This window comes from Melanotaenia boesemani, chromosome 13 (genome assembly GCF_017639745.1).
Source record: "Melanotaenia boesemani isolate fMelBoe1 chromosome 13, fMelBoe1.pri, whole genome shotgun sequence".
In the NCBI taxonomy this organism is placed as follows: domain Eukaryota; kingdom Metazoa; phylum Chordata; class Actinopteri; order Atheriniformes; family Melanotaeniidae; genus Melanotaenia; species Melanotaenia boesemani.
The window spans coordinates 27,613,328-27,630,196 of record NC_055694.1 but is presented as its reverse complement, the minus strand read 5'-3'; the positions used below and the strand labels follow the sequence as shown (position 1 = coordinate 27,630,196).

Sequence of the window (16,869 nt, the reverse complement as noted above, 5' to 3'; positions counted from 1 at the left end):
GTGACAACACACCGACGTGTCCAATCGGTGAGAATCTGACAGATCTTAAATTATCCACCTCGGATAAATTGCTGGACTTTACATTCCTGGAGTGATGGCTGCATGAAGCTGCTTTTCATCTTTATGAAACTGCCTGACTCTACCCAACTGGCTTTTAAATGAGTCCTTTTGCAGCCTGAAGCAGACCTGGAGGCGGTCACTGTACCAGTGTACCAATCTGTATGAGCTTACACTCCTTCCATGACATGAAGATATCATAAGCCCACACTGTCTCTGCTACTGTTCATCTCCCCATCCTCAGTAAATTTGACACCTTCCTCAGGGTTTGACAGATACACCCTGCATTGAATTATGCAGTTGGAAAAAATAGCTACTTCCTGGTTTGGTCACCTCACAGCTAGCATCTGCTCTGCATTCAACATGAAAAGACCCTTAAGCTGTTAGAACATCAACTGTTTTACACCCCGCTTTCCCAGATGGGTGGCAGAGTCAACGCATGCTCCATGCAGCCCACCCTGGCCTGGGCCCACTTGGGGAGATGACGCTACACATTTTATTATACTGGTCGTGGTCAGAGCAGAGCAATTTCCTGGTTGAGTCTGAGGTTTTGTTTTGTTTTTGGTTAACACAGGAGTTGGTACAAATGAATCAGCTCTGATCTCTGATCACATGATCACTATGATAAACTACCAAGTTCCCTCTAACCCCAGCCATGTCACACATGATGATTTAATACCGTTTGTCCAGGCCAGTCTCTCTGCAATATCCCACAGTGACCTTATTGAGCTGCAGACTTCTTGTCTTTATTTTTCAATTTCAGAAACAGACAAGCTCCACAGAGAAAAATGACTAAATCTTATTACCAATGGGGTTATGGTGGAAAAGCTGAGTTCATGTTTTGAAGGCGATATCTGGTCTTTATGAAATGTCTGAGATGCTTCGCACAAATACCACAGAGTGGAATAATTATTTCTCCTTTTTAAACTGTAATTTCACAGCTCTTTTCGTTGCAACTCATTTTAGGACATGAAAAGCGTGACGCCGCTCACTTTACATATTATTCTACCCCAAACATCATGTGTCTACCAAGATTTACGTTGAAACATTAATCATGTCCAGTGTTAATCACCCTGCACTCATTACATTATACTGTACAGCTTAGATTCTTGTTGTTTGGTCTATTTTGTTTTATTTGTGTAATTCTGCAGCTCATCTCCTTCCTAGACTCTTAGCAGAGGAGACTTGGAGCAGTGGGGAAAGGAATGTGTCACCAAGTGTCACAGTCTCAAATATAGAAATTTAATCTGTTGTTGGTGGGTTTCAATCCAGAGAAAGAAATGGGACTGGGAGGCTCCTGAAGCAGCTCTTGTTGTGAATTATACATTTTTATCTTTTTCTGTCTGGTCTTCTCTTTGCTTTATGCTTTCTGACTCTGTCTACCAGCAGTCTATTAAGATATTTTAAGGGAGTGGGGGTTTAAAAACTACAACAGCGATGCAGGAAAAGCCAAGACTGTCAGCAAACATGATGGAAACTTAGACAATGTACATTCTTCCATTACCCATGTGTTACAGCAATTATCTGACAAGCTTGGAAATGCACTCTTTTAAAGAAGTGCTATTTTTCTGTTTTCCATATGAAAACAGAAAAATATGAAAAAAGAGCTTCACAGACTTAAAAAGAGAACAAAGAATTTTTCTTTTTTCATTATATTTTAAAACAGCAACTTGTAATGATGTAATGTCTACAACCTTGACGATTTAAATGTTTCATTCTTTCCAGCATTTCACTGACCTGCTTTAAAATCCCTGGCAAAACCTCTTGCTCTCTCATGTTTGGCAGGGATCTGGATCAAACCCACGCGAACATCCAGGATGAGGGAGAAAAGAGCCGACTTTGTGGCAGGATGCCTGGGTGGAAGGGTCATCGTCGCCGGCGGTTTAGGTCAGCACCTTTTATTTGTAAACATATTCCTTTCACTCATTTTAATATTGGGCTGTTTTGAGATGCAGAACAACCACTTATCCCACCGAATGACTAAATCTTTTCTGAATTACAGATTTGTACTCACTCACGTTTGATTTGATCCAAAATGGTGTGTTAAAGCCACTCCGAAACAGTTCAAATGGGGCTAGTCTTTCATTGCATATATATTTTTAAATTTGTTTATATATATTTTTTGTTAAACTTTATTAATCCAAAGGTGGGATTAATAAAGCTGCATTTAACCCATCCTAGTTAGGAGCAGTGGGCTGCCAGATTCCAGCGCCCGGGGAGCAGTCAGGGGTTGAGGGCCTTGCTCAGGGACCCACAGTGGCTTAGTTGCCAGCCCAGGACTTGAACCCAGGTTCTACAGACCCAAGTCCACCTCTGTAACTAGTAGGCTACCACTACCCTATATTTACAGATATTAAAAGAATGAATGAAACAATGAGCATAAAACAAAAAAAAAAAAAAAAAACACAAAAAAAAGAGACCAGGAGGTGATGAAGAGACTAGCTAATGGCTGATCACAGATGTTGTATCTGTTATGTGAAACAAAGATTTTGCCATGTTCCTGTTGTCACTTACCTATTATCAAAAAGAATAAAATAAGTGCAATTTTTGTGGTTTAACAGTTTATAATTGTTTGAGCACAATGTTTCACAATCTTGTCACTCTTTCTTTTTAAGATTAAAGTTTAAATCCAGTATCTGAAAGATCTGAGATGGAAAAACACCTCCACACTCAGAGGTACAATTTTTGACCATGGCTGAAATATCCCTGCTGTCTGAGTATCTGCACTCAGTAACTAATCACTGATTTAAATTGTGAACATAGTAGCTTACTTTTCAGCTGTCTTTAAAAAATGTCTTCACATGTAACATGATAGAGCCAGTATCAGCCGTGTAGTGCATTTTTATTTACAAACACTCATGCCTTGTTCTGGTTGTCCATCACTAAGAATGTTTAGGTAGTAACTTAATGTGATGATGACTCTATATAAAGAGGAAGGCACAGTGGTTCCTAAAGTAAATGGCATAATTAAGGAACCAATGAACCAGGAACAAGCATTAAATACACATTATGTATATGGATGGAGCCAGATTTCAAAGAGTCTCCAAATGCATAGCAAAGTGGAGCGAATGGAGCAGTACCACCATGTAACATTGGGGCAGTGTTGAACAGTATATCTCATTTCAACCAGCAACCAGCTAAAGGAACAAAGAAGAGACCATGATGTATGTATTGGCTGCACAGACCACCGCCGTCAACTGTGCTTTTTTATGTCTCAGAAAATGTAGATTATCATGATCTGGGGTCTGCAACTGACGTTGGAAATCAGAAGTGAATTCTGAACTCTGCACTGCCCACTGGTGGATGTAATGCCAAACAACCATGCCAATGTAAAGCTCGCACTGGAGTATGTGGGCAGGGATGTTTTACAAAGCCTGACACAGACATACCTGTTAGCGTACATAACTGGAGTGTAAATGCAGCGTACAGTGGCTGCTTCTTGGACACACCAAGGTCATTTTACTCAGTAAGGTCAGGTCATGTGTGGACATTTTTTTTTTTTTTCTACCCTGTCCTGTCCAGCATCCTAACATACAGAACGGTGGTCTGTGTGCCATATTTTGCTTGACAGATTTGCTCTACCAAGGGAGACATGATATATACATGACTGCCCTTGATATTTTTATTATTTTTATTGTAATCTTATTTTCTTTAGTTTTTATATGTCAGTACTGAACCTGACAGGGAGATAGAGGAAGAGTGAACAGTAGTCATCAAACATATCTGCAGAGAAATGTACCAACACACAAATATCAGCAACATCTAGTCAGAAGCAGATGGAGAGACGTGCAAATTTGTGAGCATGCACGTGTGAACGTGTGTGGCCATGCAACAATGAAAAAATGTATGTTTGCAAGGGGGCGTGATCACGCTGCACCCTGAAGCATCCGTGGGGGACGGGGGGAGCCCGAGGCCCCAAAGGCCCAGCATGTCCACAGAGCACCAAGCCCAGGACAGCCAAAGCAGACAGAGCAGCGGCCCACTCAGACCAGAGCAGAGGGGTCCCCAGACTGGAGCCCCCTGGCGTAATGGGGCAGGGGCACCGGGCAGCACAGGGCGATGGTGAGCAGGCCCAGTGGGCGCCAGGCACCACGGGGCGGGCCGCACGGAGGGCAGGCACCCCACAGGCCCAAGGGCCACCCATTCCCCCAGCAGAGCCCCGCCCAGAAACCCGGCGGGGCCCGACCACCCCAGGCAAAAACACACCAAGGCTCTGCACCCCAGGGACAAGAACATGTCGGCAGGTACCAAATATATCGAAACCACGGTCAGTCAGAAGCACATCAGCTGGAAAGGTCTCCTGTTCTCTGGGATGTGTTGACGGAAACGCAGGATGAAAATCTGCTGGTTAATTTACTTTTTGTGTGCTGATCACGAAACTGCTGCTGCAGCAGAGGAAACGACTTGAGAAAAAAAAAAAAAAAGACAATGAAAGACAATGAAACACTCATCAAAAACCGTAAGTAATGATAAGCACACAAAGCATTGATGCATACGTTGCATCTGCAGCTACTCTCTTTTCACCTCCACTTGCCATTTCAGAGTGGGGCTGCACCGGTTTGTTATGCTAGAGTGTGCAATGCATGGTGGGTAATGTAGTGTGAAGTCGGCGTATCACTGGTGAAAATGTAGGCAGTTAATGTTACAGGACTTCACATAACAGTTCATGTTTAAGTTCTTTGTTTACAAATGCGTTGCGTTTCTTATAGCATTCACAGAAAAATAAACATATGAATGTGTTCATGCACAACACTGTCCCTGTTTTTGAAAGTCTTTACACCTGGGATCAAAACATCAGCTACAAGTGGAACTTATGAATTGGCGTTTATAGGGCTAAAATCACGTCTGTGCCTTTTACTGACAACAAACCTACAATAATATTCATCACCCCTTCCCTGCTAACAAATCAAACACCACAACTCTCATTTACCGCTAACATCCCATCACAGAAGCAAATTAATTCTCTATTAACTTTCCATTTTCTCCTTGGCTGCTCTGTACTTATTAAAGGAAATATAGTGTGAAGAGAGCATGAGCAATGCTACGAATTAATCAGTGTTCAGCTTTTTTTGCCCCTTTTTTCCGGTGATGACATCATTGTTAGGCAAACTCTTTTGAGTGCCTGAAAAAAAAGAAAAAAAAAATCTAAAATAAAGTTAATATACATATTTACAGACACAGGTAATAAATCTCAAACTGTCCGCCAAAATCTATTCAAAAGCCATTATTGTTACAAACAGCAGTACCACACAAGCATTATGTCTCATTCTGCATAAAGAACTGATGGATGTTATTTTTCTGATCTACTCTAACTAGCCACTTTATTAGGTACTGGCTAGTACCATGTTTGACTCTCTTTTCCTTCAGAACTGCCTTGATTCTTGGTGCCATAGATTTAAAAGTGTGTTAGAAATCTTCATCAGAGGTTTGGCTCCATATAGACATGAGAGCATGATAGCACAGTTGCTGCAGATTTGTCAGCTAAACATCCACAATGACAATCTCCCGTTCCAGCACACCCTAAAAAGTCCAGTGAACTCATTGTCATGCTCAAGAAATCAACTAGAGATGATTTGAGCTTTAAGACATGGTGCTTTATCCTGCTGGAAGTATCAGAAGATGCTACACTGTGGTCATAAAGGGATGGACATGGTCAGAAACATTACTCAGGTAGACAGTGGAGGTTAAACCAGGCCACATTGGTACTGAGCAAAGTGTGCCAAGAAAATGTTCCCAAACTGTTACACCACCAGCAGAAGTCTAAACCACTGACACAAGGCAGGATGAATCTATACTTTCATGTTTTTTTGTCATATTCTGACCCTACCATCTGAATATCAGCTGAAGTTGAGTCATAGACTCATTCATACTCCAGGCAACGTTTGTCATTTATCATTTCTCATGTTCATCTTCAGTTTTGATGAGTGTGTGTGAATTGTAGCCTCAGTTTCCTGTTCTTAGCTGGTGTGGTCTTCTGCTGCTGAAGTCCATCTGCTTCAAGGCTGGACGTGTGTATTCAGAGATGCTATTCTCAGACCTTGGTAGGAACCAGTGCTCATTACTGTTGAGTTACTGTTGCCTTTCTTCTCAAACCAGCCTGCCCATTCCCCTCTGACCTGAACAAGACATGTTTTTCCAGACTTCTTTGGACCCTTCATTGTAAGCCCTAGAGATGTTTGTGTGTGAAAATTCTAGTAGATCACCAGTTTTTGAAAAACTCAGACCAGCCCATCTGGTACCAGCAACCATGTCACATTCGAAGTCATTTAAATCCCCTTTCTTCCTCATTCAGATGCTCGTTTTGAACTTAAACAAGTCATCTCGACCATGTCTACATGGCTTAATGTGTTGAGTTAATGCAAATGTCCGATTAGATGCTTGTGTAAACAAACAATTGAACATGTGTACCTAATAAAGTAACCAGTGAGTGTATGTCAATACATGCCATATTGGGTATTTAATTCCATAGCAAATCAACATTTTTAACGTGATGATCTAAAAGACCTTTTAAGAGACCTCTTCTGTTTGGTAGAGCAACATTTTCAGTGACTTTAATGAATTTAAATAAAAATCTCAACCATTTGTCACAAAGCATTATTGTTTAAAAGAAAAGGCAAAATGCTAAGAACATTTTTTGCCCTTTTTTCTTAGTGCAAACATTAAAGGGTTAACAACATTTTTAGTGTTTGCCAGCTTCTCAGCTCAGTGATTTATGACATGCCACAAAGAGTCTACCTTTAGCCTTACAATGTGATTTCAAATGTGTATCCTCTTCACTTGCTAAGGCTTCATGAATAGTTGAGTTGTCCAGTTAAGATTTCAAACAGAATATGTCAAAGACAGCATTATTATTTGGAATTCAGCTGCATTTACATACACTCTTTCACTGGTAAATAATGGAACTGTGCAGCCACTGAAAAATTATTTCAGTTCAGCATATCATGCAAAAATAATTTGATCCTTAATCACATTATCTGGCCGTGTTATTACAGCCGTAAGAGCTTTGACTTTGTACAATTACGATCAGACAAACATGTTTACTTGCATTTTAAAAGCCTGCTTTTGCTTCCAGTAACACATCCGACTTCTCTAGAGTCTGACAAGAGAGACAAACAGTTCCCTCTGTGATCTCGTCATAAACATGTTGACCAAAATGCACTACATTTAGTCACATTTCAGAATTCAGCTGCTTCAACTGTTTTAATATTGGCTGAAACTACTGTCAGTTTTACTTTAACACATCCTCGTGTAGACCTAATACAACTTAGCAGGTTCTTCTATGTTTGGAGCTCAGAGTGATGGTCAGTAATGTGGCCTGACAGCTGCTCAAACTGTGTCTTTGAGCACGTGAGGAAGAGAGGAGAATGCCAATCTTATCCTGCTGAGAGACCGAGGATTCAGCAGGTGGCTCAGAGAATGAAAAAAAGAGGATTAAAACGACAGAAATGTGTCTGTGTGTGTGTGTGTGTTTGTGCGTGTGCATATACACACTTGTGTGGAAATGACTGAGTGAAGGAGTGTGAAGAGGTAAAAATATATATTTTTCTGTGTGTGTCAGATGTGAGGTTGGCTCGCCGTCTAATCCATGATTATATTTTGGGTTTGTGAGACATGGCACATTTCCCAGTCTTTGGCTTTTGTCTTGGGAAATGAAAAAAAAATAAAAAATCCACAAGGACTATCTATAATGATGTCACACTGTGTGTGTGCACACAGTCTAGACAGTGGGACAATTAAAAGTTAAGAACGTAACATTTTGCATGTTTAACATGGACAGAAAAGTTAACCCAATTAAAAAGATTCAACTTTGTTTTGAAGGTTTGTACACTGTTGATCCCAATAATCTGTGTGTTAAGCAGTTTTCTTTTGGTTTTGACAGTTCAGCTTAAAGCTGGTTCAGGATCATTGTTTTCAGTTCAGCTGTGCAAATATGAAACTTAACACATTTCAAAGAGTTAAAAGTATATTCGTTTTTACAAAAAAACAAAAAACAAAAACAAGACTTAGTGTTTTTGTCTAACAGCTGATTACAGCTCAGTCAGCCCCAGAGTTGTAATAATACTCCATGTCAGGTTGGGTCATTTTGAAGGGGACATACATTCGGAAACCGAAGGCAGCTGTACTCAAATATTATTGTAATTTTAATGATTATGTCAAGAAAAGTTGATGAATGTAAATCTGTGAATGAGTGTTTGGTAAAACTTGTCAGACCCATGGAAGGAGAGGTACCGCAGGGCCTTTCTGCCTGCTGCTGTCAGATTCATGTACAATAAAGAAAATGCCCGCTAGTCTGCAGACAAATAAATAAATAACTGACTAACAACTGGACTCTTGCACAGTTTTCCACTTCATCTCACTTTCCATGTCACTGTTTTGCTGTTTTCACTTTTTTTTCTACTTGGGAGCTTATATATACTTATATGTATTCTCATGCACATCCTCTGTCTTTACTGTGGTTTAATTATAATTGAAGTTATATTTATTTAGTTAGTCTCTCTTTTTCCATAAATATCTTATTTTCTTACCTTATTGTATGTCTTGCATTTTCCCTCTATTTTCCACTGTGTGTCTTGCTAACTAATGGAGGAATCTGAATCTAATTCTTAATCTGAATCTGAATCTGAGTGGATTTCAGCCTTTGTCATACTTTATACTAGTATAGTCAGGTGTACTGATCGGTGATGGATGTTCCTTGACCTGATGTCAGGTTGCATCCATTGCTGGCTTGACATTCCAGTACAGTAGAGTTCTGTGGCTTGGACCCACCGGTGGGGAGGGAGAGGCAGACTGCTTCACCCAAACCATGAAGGAGCTATTGCAGGTCCTTGATACCTGCAGCATTTAGACTGGAAACCAGCACTGCTCCCAGTAAACCACAAACACACAATAAAATCAATATAATTTATTACTCTTCATACTTACTTTTTTTTTTATTATTTTTTTTTTATCATTCTTAAACGCTACAAGAAGGCTTTGGAGGGAACCTGTGGAGTTTGCATGTTCTCCCCATGTATGAGTTGGTTCTGTCCAGGCTTCCCATAGTCCAAAGACGTGCATGTCAGGCAGATTTGAGTCTCTAAATTCTCACTAGGAGTCTAAATGAATGTTAGTCTCTCTGTGAGGCTTTGTGATGGACTAGGAACAGCTGGGATAGGTTTCTGCCCTCTTGAGAAGATAAATGATCTGTTTATCATGAGAAAACGCTGTTAAAAAACATGGACGCACAACCACGCCTGGCTTCTGTACGTAGGTTATAATATCTAAAGATTACTTTTATCATGCTTGAAAGCATTTATTTTGGATGTCTGAAGTTACTACCATAAATTCAAAAAACAACTCGGGTGTTTTGATTTAGCTACCTTATATTTCAGCATATGGCATAGGTAATCAGTCTGGTTTAAGTTATTCAGCCTATATCAGCTTCAGATGATCTTTCACTGCACCTCTGTGCAGTGGTGAAAGTGCAGGAGTTGAAACTTATTGGTTTTTTGCTTTGTAAACCCAATGTCATCATAAGCAATTTCTTACATTTTTATATATCTTATATTCTAACAAAAACTTTAGTTGACATTCTTTTTTTTTTCCAATAGTTGGAAATTTTAATTTCCATTTGTCATGAATGCACTGTCAGTAAACCACATGTAACTGCAGCTACCATATTTAGCAGGTGCTGTGTTCTGGGCATGTTTAAATAACTTAGACTAGTTCAACACACCCATGAAACTGTGACTAAAGGAGAAATGAAGAGCCTAGCAGTTCTTTATAGTTTAATAGTCAAGTTTTCAGGGGTCCACTCCTGTGGGTTTTAAGTCAGGTCCTGCAGACTGGGCAGGATCTCCGATGTCAGTCATCTGACAAACATGCTGCTACAAACATCCTGTCATTATACAAACATGAAGCCACAATTCCACAGCAGTATGCCTACCATTAGCTCACTCAGTCACATGAAGATTACAGCAAAGGGTCAAAGCTAGCACAAGGTAAACCAACACCTAACATAATTTTCTTTAATAAATACACATCCAGATAAAAAAAAAAAAAAAAATCACTGGAGCTGTTGTCACTGCAAGACCCCGTGTTCTTTTTTCATTTTCTTTTGTTTTTCCTGACATTAAACCAGCTCCTCCCTGCAATACTGGAGTCATCATGCAGCACCAAAATGCTCTAGCTTACAGGTCAGTTTACTCTGTTCCATGTTAAGAAACAGATGAAAAGTTGGTGTAAAGCTAAAACTGCTGGGAAAGACCTGTCCTCACTGAATTTACTCTAAAGATCTTGAATAATTCTCAACACTTTGAAGTTCTCCAACAATAAAACAGATTAAGTGTGGTTGCATTTTAGTGATGATCAGATCATTCATTCACTTGTCTAGAGGCGTTTGAGACATTTTTATCCTGACTGGACAATAATTTATGTAAGCGCAGCTTTTACTGAATAATATTTAGTCAGCTGATAACATATCTCAAAGCTAGAAAGAACTGGAGGCAAACCAAGGATGAGTGCATTAACTGCTAAAATATGATAAATACTACGAAGACAGATGTAATGACATTAATGGCAGGGACAGAACCACGTGCTGCACAGTGGGTATGTTGTGGTTTTTATTTGACCTGAGCTGCTGTGTTGGTGTCTTGTTTCTGTGAGACAACAGAAGCAGCAGGAGGTCAGGGACAGGTGAACAGTGAAGACTGGACACGACAAAAAAAGAGGAAAATAGGGGAAAAAAACTAAATGATGTTTTTCATGAATGGCCATGGATAAATGTCCCAGAATAGTTAAATATTTAATATGTTCAGTGGTTTTCCAAAGACTTTCAGCTGGTTTTGGTTGGAATAAAGACTTGAAGCATGTCGAGCTTGTGGGGCGAAGCAAGTTGAGAGTTTAAACCCTGGTAGCTCAGAACACCCAAAGTCATCAGAACCAACAATGAAAAACTAGAAGAATATCTGTTAACATGTCGAGGGTATAGATGTATTTATTTACTTTGTTTATTTATTTATTTTCCTTAAGGGCTCCATAAATGACTGTATGTGATGCTACTAGAATGAATATAAACTCTAGATTTGCTGCTTTAGGTCTTTGAAATATTTTGATGGAGAAACTCAACTATTGCATCAAGCACAATGGAAATTACATTTTCCCCGTTTGTATCACCACACCAGCCAGGTCAGTAGGTATGAAGGTTGAGCACAGAAGAAAGCAAACTTCAGCAGAGGCAGCTACGATGATAAAAAGCACAAGGAACTGTGTAGAAGTGGTTAAAGAGGAAAGGGTGATATAGCAGGAAGGAAGACAATTTGGTGAACTGTGAAGGAAAAACTATGAACTTTGAGTTGGAGTGCTGAGAAATCCTAACAAGAATAATTGAGGGCGACAGAGAAGGAACGACTGATGAGCAGGGTGAAAAGCTGTAAAGTAAAAATCTTCCTAAGAGTTAGAAGAGTTATAGAATATGAAAAGTAAAAAGAAGTAAATGACAGTAAAGGTGAAGCAGAGTGGGAGTAAAAGGAAAGGAGGGTAAAACGAGGCGCTGGTGAAATGACGTCTGCGAGTCGAGAATCAAAGCAATGACAGGAAGCGTTTGAGCATGTAGTTGTGAAGACCTTCTTTGTTTCCATTTATTTATTTATTTATTGTTATACATGTGTGTGCGTGTCGGGTTTCCGTATGAAATGATAAAGGCGATGCTGCCTGAAAAGGCCAGGATTGCCTTGAAAAGGCCCATGCGTCACCGCTACTTTGTTCTTCTAACAAAATGATGATAATAGTTTTCCCAGACAGCTGCACACACACACACACACACACACACGTCCATAAAATTTGTGGACTTGCTGTGATGTGGGTCTCCATGGAAACGGCTACACATTAGAGCTGCCTGATGCATAATGACAGTGAACATTGCACCTGAGGTGAAAGGGAGAGGACGGAAACGGGGAAAAAGAGGGAAAAGATCATAGAAAGAGGAAGAATTCATGTTGAGACCTGAAATGTTGCAGGTGGAAAGATACTGACTGAAATAAGCCCTTTGGGTCTGTAGTGTCATTATCATTTCATTGCAAACATCTTGGTGTGGGTCTGTCCCAGTGTTCTTTAATCCAGTAAAATTAATGAAATGAATCAGTTTTTCGACATATATTCTCAAACCAAAAGCTTCAAATCAACCTGCAGCCAGAACAAAAAATAAAATAAAAAAAATATTTTCTCTTTTTAACTGTTTTTAGATGTTTTAACAGCTTGGCTTTGTTTGAAATTGGAGTAAACAGTTAAATAAATAAATAATGTTAATGTAACAAAGCTGAGAGTTATTTTAAGTTATGTTGGGATAGTTAATTTAAGTTCTGAAGTAATTATAGAAGATTTTTCCAACTTTAATTCCCCATTAAGTCTTTTTGATTTGTTTGTTTTTTGCAAACTGAATTAGTTATTACAGTTAATGCTGCCAAAAAAAGTACATTCTACCATACTATGCATACCTGAATACAGGAGAAAAGCTTGAACACAGCTAGCTTTTGGATTTGCTGGAAATGTTTGTGGATTTTAATATTGAACATAATGCAGTCATGGAAGATTCAGCATCAATACAACTTAAATAAATCTTTACTTTCTTTTATTGATGATTTCCGGCCTTCGGTTGACGTAAGATAATATTCCATTCAGTCTAAAAGTCAGTTCACCTATTCCTCTTTCCTGTTTTACTAACCTTTGTAACAAATTGTTTGTAATCATTGCTTCTGTTTACTGATTGTTCTATGTTGTATATGAGCTTCATGTCATTGCTTAGCACTTCTGTACATGTTATTGATGTTTTATGGTGCAGTTCTAGTTACCTTCAGACCTGATGCAAGCATTTAAATCAACAGGAGTACTGATCAGCCTGGAAAAAAACGTAATTATCTCACACACTTGATCCCCAGAAGAAATGGGACATCATAGCCTTTCAAAATGAAGGAACAGGGTCTAGAGAAGGAAGGTGGATTCTTTGGTCTGGCCACCAAAGAGTTGGTTCTAGCATGGCACCAGTTCTTTGTGCTGGAGCCAAAGCTTTGGTATTTGAAAGAACTGGTTTGGTCTCTGGCGTCAAACCAGCACTGAAACTGGTCTGGTTTAAATGGGGCTTCTCTGTCCTGGTGAACAAAATAGTGTGTGCTAACCATCAGAGATCCATGATTGTAGGAAGGAAGAAACGTGCACAGAGGAACCAAGATTAAGCCTGCTGTCGACACACAGCTGCAGCTCCTCAAGCAATCAAACCTGTTTGCATTTAAGCTACTGAGAAATGGTGCAACAGCAGCAGGAGCTCCAGTCCTTTTACAGATGGGAGGCTGCATGTCGAGCTGCTCTGCAGGATGGGAGTAGGGTCATCTCTCAGTGTTTCTGAGCATTTTTCCTGGATTCCTCACCACTGCCTGTGTTGACTGAACATTATTGAATTATATCCCTTTAAATGTGAGCTGGAATGTGTCACAATACAACTGCTGCATTAGCTATATTCTGTACATTTATGACAAAAACCTGCAATCTGCTCTGTGATATGGCAGATGATAGCAAAAATAAGCAGCCAGGGATTTGAAAACATAGAGCCCTGGCATCAGACTCAGACCATGTGGAGACAATCATGTCAAAAACAATGAGCACTGAACATGTATTGTTTAGAAAGTAGGCTACAGGTTATGACAAACTACAGACAAGAATGAAAAATAGAGAATAAATGTCTGATTTTGCTCCACCAATCTTGATTTTTTTCAAAAATAAAATAATTGTGATTGAAATGGGATGCCATGTTAAACTCACTGATTGCTCAAATATAAAATGCCAAAGGCCTTTGATTGTGGTTAAACCCAGACTATGTGAGGGAAAAAGTTAATGAAACATCTGTAGCAGCATTCATATGGTACAGTGTTGAAGATGTTTTCCAGTCAGAAGTGCAACATGACAGCTGACAGCACCTCTCCAAGCAATACTCGCTCAGATGTCAGTCAGCCGCTGCTGTGGGAAACATTCACCCCAGAGGCTGCAATCTCAGCCAGAAATACACCCCAAAAATAGTTTTATCCTTTTTTTGAAACTGATTCACAACAGCTGAAAGTCATTGTTGTCTATATAAATGAACTAGCATTAGTTAATGAGGCCCTACATTTCCACTCTGAGCTGCAGCTATTAATCTTTCCTACACAGTAGCTGGATTGTATCATATCTAGACAGACTATTTTAGTTTGTGACTGGAAGGAGTTGACTCATGGGGATTCTTCATCACATTGCCAGGAAGCGTTACTCTTGGTGCATATCAGCTCAGAGCACGTGTGGCTGAGTCGAAACAGTCGTGCATGCAAACTTATTATCATATGTTGTTTTTGAAAATGTGAGATCATAGAGTCAGGTATGAGCATTTTCTTCCTGAATAATTACTACAAAATTCACCAAACTTAACCGTCAAAGCCCCAGACTTTCCTTCATCTGCAGCAAGCAGAAAAAATTGTCTTCAGCTCTACAGTAATGTAATTGGGGTTAAATTGATTTTCATACTGTCCACTGACCAGTGATCTCCCCTTTATAAGAGGCTAATTCCTGCATTTGAAACATAACTTCTGTCATCATAACATGTTTCTCTCCATTTTGCAGGAAATGAGCCGTCACCATTGGGCTCAGTGGAAAGCTACAACCCAGTGAAGCGGCGCTGGGAGTACATGGCGCCCATGCCCACTGCACGTTGCTCCTCTGCTCTCCTGCAGACAAACAGCATGCTCTTTGTGATTGGGGGAGTCGCCCAGGGACCCAGCAATGTTGTGGAATCTCTCTGCTTACAGGAAACAGTGTGACATATGACACACACACAATCTCTCATAAACATAGGAATAAATGCAAACTGGCCTTGATTCATGTAGGAACGGAAAATCTGACACGTACAGGTGGATTGGATCCACAGATCAGACATAATCATTTTACCTTCATGTCCAGCTGATGGATTTGTCTTGTTCCTGGGATGGGATGATGCTGTGGGATGACACTCAACAAGGATTTCCAGATGGAAGTTGCAGAAAATTTTGTGACATAGTTGGACAAATACATGATAAAGGATGTTCAATTGGGCCGCTGAGGAGAGAAAACTGACAGATTTTTGTTTTTGTTTTTTCTAACTCTGGGGAAATCAGAGGAAAGCAAAAAAAAAAAAAAAAAAAAAAAAAAAAAAACAGTGTCTGAAGAAACAACACGCCTTTTTCAGAAAAAAGCAGGGTACTTTTCTGGATCTTAAAGGAACACAGGGCCATATCTGAGTCTTTTCTTCTTTGCAGCAGTGTCGTCTGACTTCTGCAGCGACATCACGCTCGGACACTTTTCTATGACTTAAAAACAACACTCTGAGTTTTAGAAGGTGTTGTTCTGGGAATGTGAATGTCTGTTATTGCTTTTGTTGTTTTTGTTGCACTGATGTGTGTGTGAGCATTGCAGCTGCTAACAGCCACTACCACAGTGTTGACAACGGTGGTCTGGAACATGCTTTCACATCCCAAGCAAGTCAAGCCGCTGCCAGTGAGAACTCCATCCACAGCGGCTGATCTCAACCACCATCATTGTGGTTGAACTTGTCTCACTTTGATACAAATCTCACCATCTGTGCACCACAGCAGTCTGTCACTTACACCAAAGCAGGCTTGACTTTGCTCTTGGATTGAATGCAGAGTTACTTGCTGCACTGAGGCATCCTAAACAAATCAGCTTTTGCAATTTTTAATGCAATGACAGCTACATGGTGAAATTTGAGCACCTCAAGTTGATAACCCCAAACTTTTACAGCAGTTTAGAGGGTTTAGCGAGAATAGACTAGAAGAAATTTATGCGCTTCATATCTGTAACTGTTTTGATTATTATTAACTTGTTTTGGTCATTTCCTTCCTGGCACATTGCTGGTGTAATACAAAGTGCAATATCACAGCTACAATTCTTACACTGCAGTTTTTTCTTAGCTCGAGTATAACATCTTCATATCTGTTGGCTTAAAAAAAGACAATTTATTGTTTACCCCAGTGTCCTTAAACAGCTCTTGCTATCTAATTTGCTAAATATTAAGATGAACAGCAACAAAATGTTACGTTTCCTGTTAAGTCAACATGTAACTTTATTTATGTCGAATAGAAATATTGTACATGGTGCTAATTCTTTACTAATTTTTGTGAAAAATATTTAATTAATTTCCTAAATTGGTTACACATCATATGGTCTGTACCACATACAGAAACAGCAACTGAGGTGTAATTTATTAGTCAGTTATTAGTTAGTTTATTATCAGCTCACCAGACCTTATAGAAGTCATAGCGTGTCTATTAATTAAACCCACAAATGTAACCACTCGTCACCACAACTATGGTTGAGCTGCATAGAAGATCAAGCTTCTGTGAATTTGGTTTATTCGTATTGCAGAGTAACTGATGTATTTGTTATTGTGGCTAAACATGCCCTCTAACAGAAACCAAGATAAGTAAAATGCATGTTTATTAGGGACTAGAGTTAGAGTGTCATTAAAGAAAAAAGATATGGAAACCTTACAAAAAGGTCTGTCCACTGATCACAGAAAGATCAAAACTAGTAAATTAATTCAAATATGATCAAAATAACTCATTATCCCTACTCATTCAATAAAGTAACATATAAATGCAAATCTGCAGAAGTATTATTCTTAGAAATCAAAGGTTATGTTGTGCAAAAACTTAAATTTACTGAACAAATTATTATTATTTGTGCAGGCAAAGCCCAAAAACGACTACACTGCAAATTTTTCCTTACAGTTGTAAAAGATAAAGCTTCCTATACAAGAGT

The 16,869-nt window shown here is 39.4% G+C and overlaps 1 protein-coding gene across 1 annotated transcript in view; it reads left to right on the top strand.

The window, feature by feature from the left end:
- LOC121651147 (kelch domain-containing protein 8B-like) overlaps positions 1–16,190 on the top strand; it is a 194,472-nt gene extending 178,282 nt beyond the window's left edge. Inside the window, exons 4-5 of the mRNA XM_042003081.1 lie at positions 1,843–1,944; positions 14,677–16,190. Of these exons, the coding sequence (XP_041859015.1) occupies positions 1,843–1,944; positions 14,677–14,873 (299 nt within the window). The 3' untranslated portion in view covers positions 14,874–16,190. The remainder of the gene's footprint in view (positions 1–1,842; positions 1,945–14,676) is intronic.
- The last annotated feature ends 679 nt before the right edge of the window (positions 16,191–16,869 follow it).